General features: G+C 34.6%; 1 protein-coding gene across 1 annotated transcript in view; it reads left to right on the top strand.

Annotated features, from left to right (window-relative positions):
• Window positions 1-13,771, top strand: part of PRKDC (protein kinase, DNA-activated, catalytic subunit) — a 97,387-nt gene that overhangs the window by 17,420 nt on the left and 66,196 nt on the right. Inside the window, exons 14-30 of the mRNA XM_083357595.1 lie at window positions 725-774; window positions 1,574-1,711; window positions 2,161-2,313; window positions 2,497-2,612; window positions 2,891-3,050; window positions 4,741-4,827; window positions 5,101-5,220; window positions 5,640-5,799; window positions 6,132-6,238; window positions 7,007-7,097; window positions 7,283-7,446; window positions 8,496-8,648; window positions 9,736-9,843; window positions 10,485-10,711; window positions 11,185-11,279; window positions 12,136-12,235; window positions 13,504-13,634. Coding sequence (XP_083213721.1) covers window positions 725-774; window positions 1,574-1,711; window positions 2,161-2,313; window positions 2,497-2,612; window positions 2,891-3,050; window positions 4,741-4,827; window positions 5,101-5,220; window positions 5,640-5,799; window positions 6,132-6,238; window positions 7,007-7,097; window positions 7,283-7,446; window positions 8,496-8,648; window positions 9,736-9,843; window positions 10,485-10,711; window positions 11,185-11,279; window positions 12,136-12,235; window positions 13,504-13,634 — 2,160 coding nt within the window. The remainder of the gene's footprint in view (window positions 1-724; window positions 775-1,573; window positions 1,712-2,160; window positions 2,314-2,496; window positions 2,613-2,890; window positions 3,051-4,740; window positions 4,828-5,100; window positions 5,221-5,639; window positions 5,800-6,131; window positions 6,239-7,006; window positions 7,098-7,282; window positions 7,447-8,495; window positions 8,649-9,735; window positions 9,844-10,484; window positions 10,712-11,184; window positions 11,280-12,135; window positions 12,236-13,503; window positions 13,635-13,771) is intronic.

Here is a 13,771-nt window from a genome sequence, read left to right as displayed (position 1 = left end):
GATTAGTGGGAAGGGAACAAATAATGAAGTTGATAGTCTGACAAGTCAAGGAAATACGTTCCATGTGTTGACATGCAAAAGGACTTAGAACTTACAGAAAAATAGTGATAATGTTCAACATGATAAAGTTCAACATGATAAAGGATGCTGTAAATCTTGTTCACTAAACAACTGGACCATTTTAAAATACCATTTTAATATTCATCATAGTAAATGTGAAAAGGAGAAGCAGAGTTTTTAGAAGTTTTCTTCATTTTCTTTGAGTTCAGTGGCTAGTGCAAAGTTGGCATTGTAAAATGTAATTTTGAGTATAGGTAGTCCTTAATTTATGTCCATTTATTTAACAATAGTTCAAAATTACTATAGCCTTGACAAAATGGCTTGCATTCCATCCTTGAAGTTACAGTTCTCGCACCACTCCCATGATCATATGATTGCAATCTGAACACTTGGCAACTGGCTTGCATTTACTTAATGACCACATTGCTTAGCCATTGATATTCAGGTCCCAATTGAGGTCGTAAGCCAAAGACTGTTGCAAAAGTCTGCCATAAAATTGGGTTCACATTTAGGCCTCAGAGAAGTACAGCAGATTGATCACTGCAATATCTGTCTCCCCTCTGTAATGGGAACGTATAATTTTTGTTACATTAGGACATTAGCAGTGTTATTTAAGTCCAGCTTATTGAAATACTAAATTAAAACAAACTTTCTTCATTTTCAGTGCATCAGGCTTTAATCAGAATCTGTTCAAAACCACTGGTGTTTTCAATGGTAAGTTTATTTGGGGTTTTGTGGAATTAAATGTGTATTTACAAAATTGGAAAAGTATTTATTTGCAATTTAGGGGTCCTGCAAAATTTGTAATGAATGGCAAAAATGTTCTCCCTTACCAGAAAATTTAGAATGTAGTGTACTGGTGTGCAGGAATGACTTTGGGAGGCAGGTTCCAGAGATGTTGCCTAAGAATAGTCTGATAAGAGACAGCATAGTCCACAGCTGGATAATGGGTGGGGCAAAAGGCTCAGAAGACACCCCCCGTAATTTTTTTAGTATAGTTCAGTCCAATACTGCCACCGAGGAGTGCCACTGTACAGGGTGGCCAAAGGGGCAAAGAAGGAACTGGAGATAGGTGAATTGGGGAGTTGAAGCACCCCTATAGTTGTAAGTACGGGCAGGCTGCAAATCCCCAAACGTTGATCATGTGACCATGGAGTTGCAGTGTGGCCATAACTTTGGGGACCAAACACAAGTACCACTGAACAAATGATCGTAACTCAAGGACTATTTGTATCAATTTATAACTTTCATTTGCCTATATGTTAATGCAACCCTCTTGATTTCTATTGCAAGAAACATAAATAGGGACCCCAGCAGATATATTAAGAACCATTCAGCACTTTTCAGTTAATTTATACTGTACCAGTTATTTGTTCCTGAGATGAAGGCATTTCAAAGAATATTTCAATGTGTCTTGACAAAATGTTCCTGATTTATTGTCATGGAGTCTAAGATTAAGTATGGAAAACTACATAATTTGACATGGTTACTTCAACATTGAAATATCTTTCAGGATTTTTTTGGGAAGAATATTTCCAAATCAGAAGAATCAAATTCATCTGGAGAAATAAGGACTGGGAAATGGAAAGTGCCTACATACAAGGATTACCTGGTTCTGTTTAGAACCTTACTTAGCTGTGACACAATGAAGGTAAAGAAAGTCTTTAAGGTTAACGATAATAATTAATAGATTGTTACGCTTTGTGATACATTTTCTCCTGAAAAAAACTTATAGTTTTGTCTCCTGGCGCACACTTTCATTCTTTCACCTAGTTGTTCAAAGTCTTCTTTTTCCTTATGTCCATCTCAATATATCTGAAGTCTCATATAGATGTTTAGATCGCACTAGCTGGGCATGAACATAAATGGCTTCTCGAGTACTTTTGTATATGCAATATATCCAGTTACATCTTTCTTGTGGTAAACAAACATTGAAATACAGTGCCATAAATACATTTGATCAAAAAAGAGCTGTAGAACTTCTATGTTTGGGATCTCTATATATGTATTATTTATTTTAATCTTTGCATTTTCTAATAAATTAGCAAAAACCCAATATAGTGTGCAATTGCAGTTTTCTTTATTTCCTTCCTGTTAAAGGACATTCTGTTGGCAGATGAAGCTTGTCTAACTGAAAATTCACCACTACAGTCTCTAAACCGTCTGTTATATGATGAACTCATAAAATCTATCATAAAAATAATTGATAAACTGGATCTTACAGTTCAGAAACAGAACATTAATGAAGAGAAGGTAGGATTTACTTTTTTAAAAATATTAATATACAGTTATTCAGTACTTTTTTCCATATCATTGTTTTCAAGGTCTATTATTGGATTTTTATTCTTATTTGAGAAGCTTGCAAGAATTTGAAAATAGACTTTATGGCAAACTTGAAAATCACTTCCAAAACTGCTTCTGATACTCTTTTCTCAGGATGGAAGTGAAGGTGATGCCCATCTGACAATTCCTACCTCTGATCCAGCTGCAAACCTTCAGCCATCTAAGCCTAAAGACTACACAGCCTTCATTAACTTAGTGGAATTTTGCAGGTATAATAGGACTAAAAAGACTAGCATATGTGTGAGATGCATCATTTAATATACTGTGTTTTTATCATTCTTACTAAAAAGCCATATCCTGGCAAAGCATCACAAATGTACTTATTTAGGATTTTTAAAAAATAGTTGAAATAGTTGTGTTTGACTCTTTGGTTGATTGGGGCATCCTAGGTGGGGGGTTATTGAGAATTGTTTTAACTCATCATTGGTCAGATTGCTCATCACTTTCTTCTCTACTTGTTTTTGGTCCTGTTTCCAAACTTATACAGAGAGATCCTTCCAGACAAGCATATTAAATATTTTGAACCATGGATTTATTCATTTGGTTATGAGCTGATTATACAGGCAACACATTTACCTTTTATTAGTGGATTTTATAAGCTGCTGTCTGTTGCGATGAAAATTGCAAAGAAGACTAAATATTTTGTGGTGAGTAAGCCACTGCAGGAATTTTTTTTTGAGGGGAGGGGGTTCAAAGAATCACTGAAGTTGCATTGGTCTGTTCACACCTTCATATTTTAAATATAATTGTGATTACTTCATTTTTATAAGAGAAAAAGTAGGATTGAGCTGTTTTCCTACTCGCTTTTCTCTTCTCCCACTGAACCTATATATGGTTCATATTATTTCTGTATCACATTAAGTATAATTGTTGTTTTCTATTTGACATTAAATCACAAGTCTGAAGTAAATTATAAACATTTCAGACACAGGAGTTGGTCATGGTTCAGGCTGGTGGAGATTAGGATTATGCAAATAAATGCATAATCTGTCAGTTGGGTTTTTACAAATATTTGTAACATTTGGATTTTTATAATATTCTAGGGGAAAATAAGAGGAGGAAGGTGTTGGAGATGTCCTCTGCTTTAAGCTATTTCTAATAATAATAAAGCTAGGGTACAAATAAATACTTATTTACAAGCATCTTCTGTTGTTTTCATTTTCTGAAGAATTTTACTACCAAAGCAGTAAAATTAAAATGCAGCATTAAACCCCTTCCTTGTTTAGTGACAACATTTCATTCCAACGACTTGGTTGTTAAGCAAAAAAATTGCTAAGTGAACAACAAGGTTCTTCCTGAGCTGCTTTTCTTCATAGCGGAACGCTTCCTTACAAAGTGCTGACCTCAAGCTAATAAGTTCAATAATTAGTTGATTAGCTGCTGCTTTAAACTGACCAAACTTTAATCAGTTGCATGCTGAAGGCTTTTGTTGTCAGGCGCATGAAATTCGGTTGTAAAGGCAGGCGTTGGTTAGAAAATGATTTTTTTATTGTTGTTTATTATCATCATGTTACCAAATGATAACTAGCCAGTGTAGTTGTTAAATGAAGTGGTTTTAATTGGGAGATAGATTTCAACTATTCCCAAGGTCTTATATGGTGATTTTCTGGCCCTGACTTGTAGATTGTATTTTGTTTAAACATCAAGTAACCAGGGACAATTGTACACTGCTCATACCTGGCTGTGATTTGAACTGTCTATAAACCCTGTTAAATACATAAAGCAGCAGAAAAGGAGCTGTGCATGTCAATGTGTCCTATGGCAGCCTTAAATATATAGCAGTATTTTTAAAATACTTGAGGTAGCTATTGTATGCATGCCTTGTAGTACAGGTGCCTTACAACATGTTTCTTAGCATGAAACACTTTAAGCTTAAACTTTAAAAAAATTAAATTTTAAGCCTGTTGAAATTGACAAATGCTCCATTATAGAAAAGATGTCAAAATTGAGAAGACCTGAAGTCCCTACTCAGTCTTCATCAGTCTTATCTCATATGTTTTTCAGGGTCTTAAAGGTAGTGCTGTATATATGAACAAATGGGACATTTGATATACTTGCTATAAGTTTCCTTAGGGCTTTATAAGAACATTAGTATTTGAGTTATGCACAGAAAGAAATCATAGACCATGGTAATTCATTTAAAAATTAGCAAAATTGCTAAGAAAAATTAACTGTATTCTAAACCAATTCCAACTTCCAGTCTTCAAAGGAAATGACATATAAGGATATTTTATTTGGCATATGGAATTGCATAATATTTTACATTATCCAAAAAGTTTTTTAAATTGTAAAACATAAGATTTTTTATACAGTTAATTCTATTTTGTCTTTTGCCAGGGTGTCAGTCCAAAGAGTAAGAAAAAATGTCCTGAAGATCCAGAGAAGAGTTCCTGTTTTGCATTATTTTCCAAATTTGGAAAAGAGGTTATTTATATTATTCTTTGAACTGTGATAGTAGAATTTGCAGGGATGAAAAAAGGCAAAGAATTCTAACTTTATCACCTTTTCATTTATAATTTCTCTTAACTTTAAATGCATGAAGTGTTGATTTTAGTTTAAAAGAACACTTTTGTGGGTTTATCTTAATGTTTATCTTAAACATTACTTTTTTGAAGTACAGTGAATTATGTGTTACATTTATTCATTCGTTCAGGTAACATCAATGTTATTTGCATTGAAAAAAAATTCTTATCACAGGTAACAGCAAAAATGAAGCAGTACAAAGATGAATTATTAGCATCCTGTCTGACTTTTGTGCTTTCTCTGCCATATGACATCATTATGCTTGATATCAAAGCATACATTCCTGCTTTACAGGTGGGTTAATTTGGGATCAAATAATGCAGAATATTTATTTTGTAATTTTGTCGGTATTCTTTCCTTCATTTCACTTATACAAAATATCTTTTCATGATATTCAATAGTACGCATGCAGGACTGCAGTCCTCTTTATATTACCATCACAACAGTGAGCAAATCAGTGAGAAAGTCCAAAATGTGAATGGTAAATTTGTATGCTTGTTACATGTGATTTTGTAGTTTTATCACATCTATTTGATTCTGTGGTTTAACTGTACCTTATTCCAGGAGCAAGTCTCTTAGCAACCTTAACATTTTAAATATTTGTAGCAATAGTTAAGAAAATATTCCATTGTGTAGTCAGAGATAACTTCAGGACAGTATAGATGTTTTATATCTCCAAACTTCTAAATCTTGATATTATGCACTACCTACAGAATGCTTTTAGACTGGGTCTTAGCTACACTCCAATGGCTGATGTGGCACTGGATGCATTGGAGGACTGGTCAGCCCACATTCCCAGATACACTATTCAGCCTTATTACAAAGACATTGTGCCTTGCCTTGATGGTTATTTGAAAACTTCTGCATCAGCAGGTAAAAATAATAAATATACCTCCTATATATTTATTGCGGTATATCTAGGAATATGAAGATGTTTTAGCATCATTCATGTGTTACTGAATAGTCTTGGAGTGAGCAATGTCTGAGGGGTAAAGGACTGTATTTCAGCTTTCTGATTTTCTGTAGCACCACTCAATGGCTGTTTATAATAGCGTTGATGGAAGGTGTATGTAGTCAATCATTTCTAGTGCATTTGGGGAGCTTTGAGTTTTATATTAGTTTCTTGAAAAAATCATAAATGCAGACCTTTTAAGATATATTTTATTGCTTGCATATTAAATGTTCACTTTTTTTCTTTAAAATAGGTGAATCTCAGAATAATTGGGAAGTGAAGAAACTTTCCAAAGCCATTCAGAAAGGAATCAACAAAGTAGTAATTCAGCATCTCAAAAAATCAAAGAATCTTGAATTGGTAAAGAATTTTCCTGACTTTCTAAAATACCAGCTTTTCATTTGGAAAAGTGATATGTGGTTTTATTATTTCAATAAAAGCTAATTTTATTTATTATGTAAATAAGCCTTGAATAGAATTTACATATTAAGGCTTAGAATTTCTCAGTAAACAGTCAGTGTCTCACGTTAGATTTCATTGGTAGTAATAAAGGACTATGTATGATTTATTATAGAATACTTTATCCTCAGGTAGGCTAAAATCTCATACAAATAAAATTGTATCTGCTGGTTTGATCTTGCAATATCCAGAATCCATAAATATTCCATTCCGTCAAAATCAAAGGATAGCGTGTTCCTAAAAGGCTTCAAAATTTACAATATTAAAGAAAGGTCTTTCTGACAGAGTTTGGTTATGAAATATAGAAGGTTTATAAAATTAGAAGAGAATGTACTTTTCTGATTTTTGTTTTGAAAAACGCTTTATACATGTATTATCTGAAGGCCAAAGTCAATTTTATAAAACCACTTCTGTTGCCAACTTTCTAAATTTGATAAATAAATTTAAGATGTTCCAGGAATATTTGTAGGTTTCTGTGGTTTCTGACACAGGAAATGGTTGCAGCATTGGTAATGCTTTGGTTATTTGTGCCTTTATTACTGTAATAGTCTCCTGGCAGGTGTTCCCAATTTGTGTCTCTGTTGCCTAATCTTACGCCAGAGTAGCATGTTTGGGGTGGTTTTAAACCTTCTAAGCTGTTTATATTCTCACTATATTGTTATGGTTTAGGAGGAAGATCCATCTTTAGAGGCAGTAAGAGCTAGAGTTGTACGCCTTCTTGGAACTTTGGGAGGACAAATCAATCGCTATTTAATTACAGGTAGCAGTTTTATTTGTAAACTTTTATAATTTTTTCTTGTTTTAAATTGTACTGGTTTTGTGGTTTTAAAATTGTGTTAACTGTTTGAAAGCTGCCTCGAGTTGTATATTGTACATACTCAAGTGTAAACCCATCTGCAGATAAACCAGCCCTCGGTTTTTCAACCAGACATTTTTTTCTACCAGCTGCTTCTACAGAGGAAAAAATGAAGAAATTTGTATCCTGGGATATAGAGAAGCACCTGAATTTTGCAGTTCCATTTGCTGATATGAAGCCTGTAATATACTTGGATTTATTCTTGCCTCGGGTCACTGAATTGGCTCTTTGTGCTAGCGACAGACAAACTAAGGTATTAAGCTGAATCTTTTTCTTCTATTCTTTTCCTGTTGAACTATTTTTTTTCTGGATTGAAGCTATGGTTCATCATTAAAAGTAATCCAGATATGAATGATACAAATAAATATTCTATCCGTATAAACTGTGAAGATATTTGAACACAGTGGCATTCTTTACACTGATTGTTGGGGGCAATATGTTGACTCTGTAAACCACTTAGAAAGTGCTGTAAAGCACTTTGAAGTGGTATATAAGTCTAAGTGCTATTGCTGTTGCATTTATAGCCTGCCTTTTCTCAGTGACTTCAAGGTGATATACATAGAGGTCTGTCCTATTTTTACGATTAACGGCAACAACTCTTTGGGATAGGTTGGGCTGACAGAAACCAGTCCAGAATGTTCCAGTGAATTCCATGGGCAAATAGAAAGTAGAACCTGATTATCTCCTGCACGTATCCAACAGTGTAAGCATTACTCACCCCAGCTTTCTAATTGCAGGATAAAGATGTTAATTATTTGGTGAACTATTAAGATTAATCCCCGTCTATGTATTGTTTAGAGACGTGGTGGCTCAGTGGGTTAGGACGCTGAGCTTGTCGATCAGAAGATCAGCAGTTTGGCGGGTCAAATCCCAAGTGCCGTGTAACAGAGTGAGCGCCTGTTACTCATCCCAGCTTCTGCCAACCTAGCAGTTAGAAAGCACGTAAAAATGCAAGTAGAAAAATAGGGACCACTGCAGTGGGAAGGTAACAGCGTTCCGTGCACCTTTGGCGTCTAGTCATGCCGGCCACATGACCACGGAGACGTCCTCGGACAAGCGCTGGCTCTTTGAAACGGAGATGAGTTGGAAACGGAGATGAGTTGGAAACGACTAGCACGCATGTGCAGGGGAACCTTTACCTTTACCTTTATGTATTGTTTGTACATTTTAAAGGAAAATTAAAAATTTAGAGTTGTAACATATTCTTTCACATTAAATCTTATTTTTATCAAATAAAACTTGCTGAATAAGTTAATTTGGAACAATCCAATCTAGTAGCTGATCAGGACTCACATTTTTCAGGTTGCAGCTTGTGAGTTGTTGCATAGCATTGTTATGTTCATGCTGGGAAAAGCTTCTCAAATACCTGAAGGACACGAGAAATCCCCACCAATGTTTCATTTGTATAAACATTTGTTTCCTGTACTGCTTCGACTTGCTTGTGATGTGGACCAGGCAAGTAAATTTCATTTTACTGCTTCAAAGTGAGATTGGTTTTTGAGGTTTAAAAAAAAAACTTACAAGAGGATTTCCAATAATTTTGAATTTCATCTTTGGTCTTATTGCCCCTCCCAAGGAAAATTTACTTTTTTGTCTTGTTACATCATGGGAGCCATTGAAATTAAATAGGAGGAAAATAGTTTAAAACGAAAAAAAACAGTCATCAGTCCACTCAATATATAGGTTAACTCAGTGTTTCTGAATTAATTTAATAGTGGACTACTAAATACATACAGGTAGTCCTTGACTTACAACAGTTCATTTAGTGGTTGTTCAAAGTTATAACGGCACTGAAAAAAGGGGCCTCTGACTGTTTTTCACACTTATGATTGTTGCGGCATTCCTATGATCACTTGATCAAAATTCACATGGTTGGCAACTGACTCATATTTATGACAGTTGCCGTGTCCTGGTGTCATATGGTCACCTTTTGAGACCTTCTGACAGGCAGAGTCAAGGAGAAACCAGTTTGTCAGTTTTCTGAATTTAAGTGTACATGCCAAAATTTGTATGTTTCAACGGTCAAGTGTCATCCACTTACTCATTTGTTGTTGTTTTCTAAACTGGTTGACTGCAATGAATACAGAAAACTGAATCTGAATTGGTAGCATTAGATTGAATACAGATTGGAAGAGGATATAGTGTAAGCTTCATGGATGTCTTTCCTGCTTACGTGGACAAATGTTCTTTCCCAGGAGAATTATACTGCAGAGAATTGCCTATGTATGAGTTGCTTTTCAGTGTTAAGGTTTTTATCCATTCATTGGGATAGCACTGAAGATTATTATCCAAATTAGTCCAAGGATTATTCTTAGCAATAATTTTTGTATCAGTTCAAAAGGGAACTAATAGAAATCATTACATAGCACTTAATATTTAATAAAATATAATAAGAGTTCAAGCGATATGAAATCAAGTTGTGAGTATGTGTTTTTTAAAAGGTCCAACAAACATTAGAATCATTTTGTGAGAAACTGTGAGAAACTTTCTACAGTATAATTATAAATCTAAAATGTAGAATAAACTAATCTTTCATTTTTAGGTTACAAGGCAACTCTATGGCACTTTAGTAATGGAATTAATTCATTGGTTCACAAACAATAAAAAGTTTGAAAGTCAAGATACTGTGACACTACTGGAAGCAATTTTGGTAAGTGATTGTTGTTTAAGATAAATTATAAATATTTCTGCCAAAATTGTAACTTACCAGTCTAATTTTTCAGATTTTCTCAATTAGTTTTCAGTTTTTCATCAGGAACAGGACATTAGGTTCCATGTCTAATGGGAAGGAGAAAGGGAAAACTTTTTAGGTGATCAGGTTCTGAATTGGGAAATAAGCTTCCCAGAAATACTTAATTATAATTCTGTGTTAGGAACTCTTAAGCTTTATGTAGACCTTTTTGTTTTTCCAAAACTGTAAAATTTGGTTTATATACATTCCAATTTTGAGGTTAATGGTTCTTTTCTCTGCTGGTTATAATGCAATTTAAATATGGTCTCATGGTGCAGTGTTTATTTTATGTTGACTTCTGGTTTTTTATAGAATTTAATTAATTGATTGTTGATTTCAACCAACTAGACAATCCTTTTTTGTGTTTAAAAAAATTCCCTGTTATTAAGCCAAACATTTCTCTTGGAGCAGCTTACTTGTAGGTTAAATAGCCAATTTTTGCTGTCATTTGTAATTATTTAAGTAGCCTAAAATGGTGTACATAAATTACTTTCCACTTCATTTTGTGTTGCTTAAATGAACTCTGAAGCACAGTGAATCAAGATTGTTCTCTGTTTCAGGATGGGATAGTGGATCCTGTGGACAGCGCTTTGAGAGACTTTTGTGGTCAATGTGTCCATGAATTTTTGAAATGGTCCATTAAGCAAACTACTCCAGAGCAGCAAGAAAAAAGTCCAGTGAACACAAAATCCCTTTTTAAGAGACTGTACAGCCTTGCTCTCCATCCTAATGCTTTCAAACGGCTAGGAGCTGCACTTGCTTTCAATAACATTTACCGAGAGTTTAGGTGAGCAGTGAATAAATTAATAGCCGAATCAAGCAATACACTGATGTACGGGTGTTTGTGCAGTTTCTATCAAATGCACTTTAAAATACTATTAAAAGTATTGTGGGATATTAAGTATTTGCAAAGCTGAGGACAACACATTGCCACAACCTGTTATGATACTGGGTGCAAGAGATTTGTCAAAGGACAAAACCATATAAATAAATGAAATGCTTTATTAAACTTTGCAAGTTTTGTTGTGTTTATAGTTATTAAAATCTGAATTGTTTGCCATGTTTGGCTGTGGTGTTTGTTCATGTTTAGTAGAATCCAGTTAATAACTCATGTTTATTTCGGCAGAGATCAAATTGTTATCATTTGCCTGTATTCTAAACATTTTTGAAACATCTGAAACAATACCATTTTTTTACAGTACATTAACTGTAAATAGTTCCCGCATAATAAGTTTGATTTGTTCTCCCTTTGTTTCATAGAGAAGAGAATGCTCTGGTGGACCAGTTTGTTTTTGAAGCATTGGTTGTATATCTGGAAAGTCTGGCCTTGACACATGGAGATGAGAAGTCTTTAGGTGATATTAACAGCTTTTGTTGGATTAGATTTACATTTTGGTGTTTCAGAATTCTTTAAAAACTTCAGGCCTATATATTTTAATAGTTTTCTAATGAAATGTTTCTGTTTTGAGCAGTTAGAATGTTTCTATGAGATTATATTATAAAAATGTATTGACAGACAATTTTGGAAGAATGCTTTTTTAAAAAATATACTTCAAATACTTTTGTATGGTTCATATTTTTGTATTAATTACTTCAGTATTATGTTCTTTTAAGTGCTACATTTTAATAAATTATTTATTACAATTCTATAATTGTAAAACAACATATTAAAATAGACAAAACATTCTCAAAATGAATAAATACAAACAGGTGAGATGATTAACCAATAGTAAAACCAAGAGCCCCAGGTCTAAGTACATAGTCTTGTTTTTAAAGCTTTTATTATGTAATACTTTTATTATAAACAATCAAACTAAGTGAGGCATGTTCAAGACTTTTTGTTCTCCAAAATGGGGAAAAACTACAACTATTAGAAATTGGGCTAGATACTACAACTTTGTTGATTAAATATAGACTGAATCCAATTTTCACCAGGAAATGTCTTCATTATCAGGTTTCAGATTACCTTCTCAGACAAAGCATTCAGAAGAGATATTATTTCTGGTTCTGTTTCTTATTCTCAGAAAACCTTAAAGGTTACCAACTTGGCAGAGAATAAAAAAATGTTTAATAGTCCTTATACAGTATCAGCAAAGCTAGAGAGTAATTCAAAAAATGTGTATTTTACCACTGTAAAACCAATTAAGGGTCATTTTTGTTCAAAATATTATTTGGAAGCAGTCACAATATTTTTTCTTGGTTTGAAAATAGGTACAGTTCAACAGTGCTGTGATGCTATTGATCACCTCAAGCGTATCATTAAGCAAAAAGCATCTACTTTGAACAAAAAAAGCAATCGGAGATTGCCTCGGTTAGTATTAATTTCTTTATCAATTCAGATGGAACATTACATAGATATTTGTTTCAGTGATTTTTCTTCTCAGGAAGCACTATTATAATCTAACTGAATATATTTCAACATTCTATAAATTTTGAATTTGTTCCTTAAATTTAAAGGTAAAGGTAAAGGTTCCCCCGCACATGCGTGCTAGTCGTTTCCGACTCTAGGGGCCGGTGCTCATCTCCGTTTCAAAGCCAAAGAGCCAGCGCTTGTCGGAGGATGTCTCCATGGTCATGTGGCCGGCATGACTAGACGCCAAAGGCGCACAGAACGCTGTTACCTTCCCACCGTAGTGGTCCCTATTTTTCTACTTGCATTTTTACGTGCTTTCGAACTCCTAGGTGGGCAGAAGCTGGGATGAGTAACAGGCACTCACTCTGTTACGCGGCACTCGGGATTTGACCTGCCAAACTGCCGACCTTCTGATCGACAAGCTCAGCGTCCTAACCCACTGAGCCACCACGTCCCTAAATTTACTTGCAGCTAAAGTGGGCATCCAGAATAATTGACCTGGATAAACCTCTAAATCCAACCTATGGAGATTCCCAGTCATCCAGGTCATGGTTGTCCTAAAGATGCTTCTTCAGAAGGCAACTGGACATGTAGGAGAATACAATTCTGTCACAAATATAAAAAATGAAACAGTGTTTGATTTGATATATGGCATAGGGGAATAAACAGAGTTACTAATTATTTATTTTGCAGTCATGAGGACAAATTAATATTTTAATATTACGTATAATATTTAGTATTGGAGATACTAAGAGCCTTGGTGGAGCAGTGGGCTAATGCCTGCTTAAGTAACACCAGCTGCCTGCAATTAGTGCAGGTTCGCATCCCACCAGGCTCAAGGTTGACTCAGCCTTCCATCCTTCCGAGGTAGGTAAAATGAGGACCCAGATTGTTGGGGGCAATTAAGCTGACTTTGTAATAATGCCGCTGGGGGGGGGGTGAAAGCCCTAACAAGCAGGCATATACATAGAATGAAGGCTACTGCTAAGCTTGTAAGCCGCCCTGAGTCTTCGGAGAAGGGCGGGATATAAATGGAATTAAAATTAAATTAAATTAAAATGCAATGCATGGCAAAAATCTGACTACAGTATAAAGTTCTTACACATATGAATCTGTTGATTCTCTTATTGGTAGAGCATTTGAAATCTTACGTTTATATTTAAATGCAGAAGCAGAGCAGACAACTGCTTGGTAATTTCAGACTTTGTTTTAATACATTCCTGTAGGGGATTTCCATCTAGATCTGTTTGTTTAGAGGATATTGTCGTGTGGCTTTTAAGACAGTGTGGACAACCCCAAACAGAGTGCCGGCACAAAGTCATGGAACTTTTCTTTGAATTTGTTCCCTTGTTGCCAGGTATGTATATGTGTAAATAGTCTGTTGCTAGCATAATATGCTGACTTTTGCGCTGTGTTGTAAATTGGAAGTTCCTTTTGAAAAATGTCACTTTTGGGAATTTAGCAATTAATTATACTTTCCTCATGTGAATACCT

Source organism: Vipera ursinii (assembly GCF_947247035.1).
Source record: "Vipera ursinii genome assembly, chromosome: 3".
Lineage (NCBI taxonomy): Eukaryota > Metazoa > Chordata > Lepidosauria > Squamata > Viperidae > Vipera > Vipera ursinii.
The sequence above is the reverse complement of the archived record's forward strand: the minus strand, read 5'-3'. Positions and strand labels throughout refer to the sequence as shown.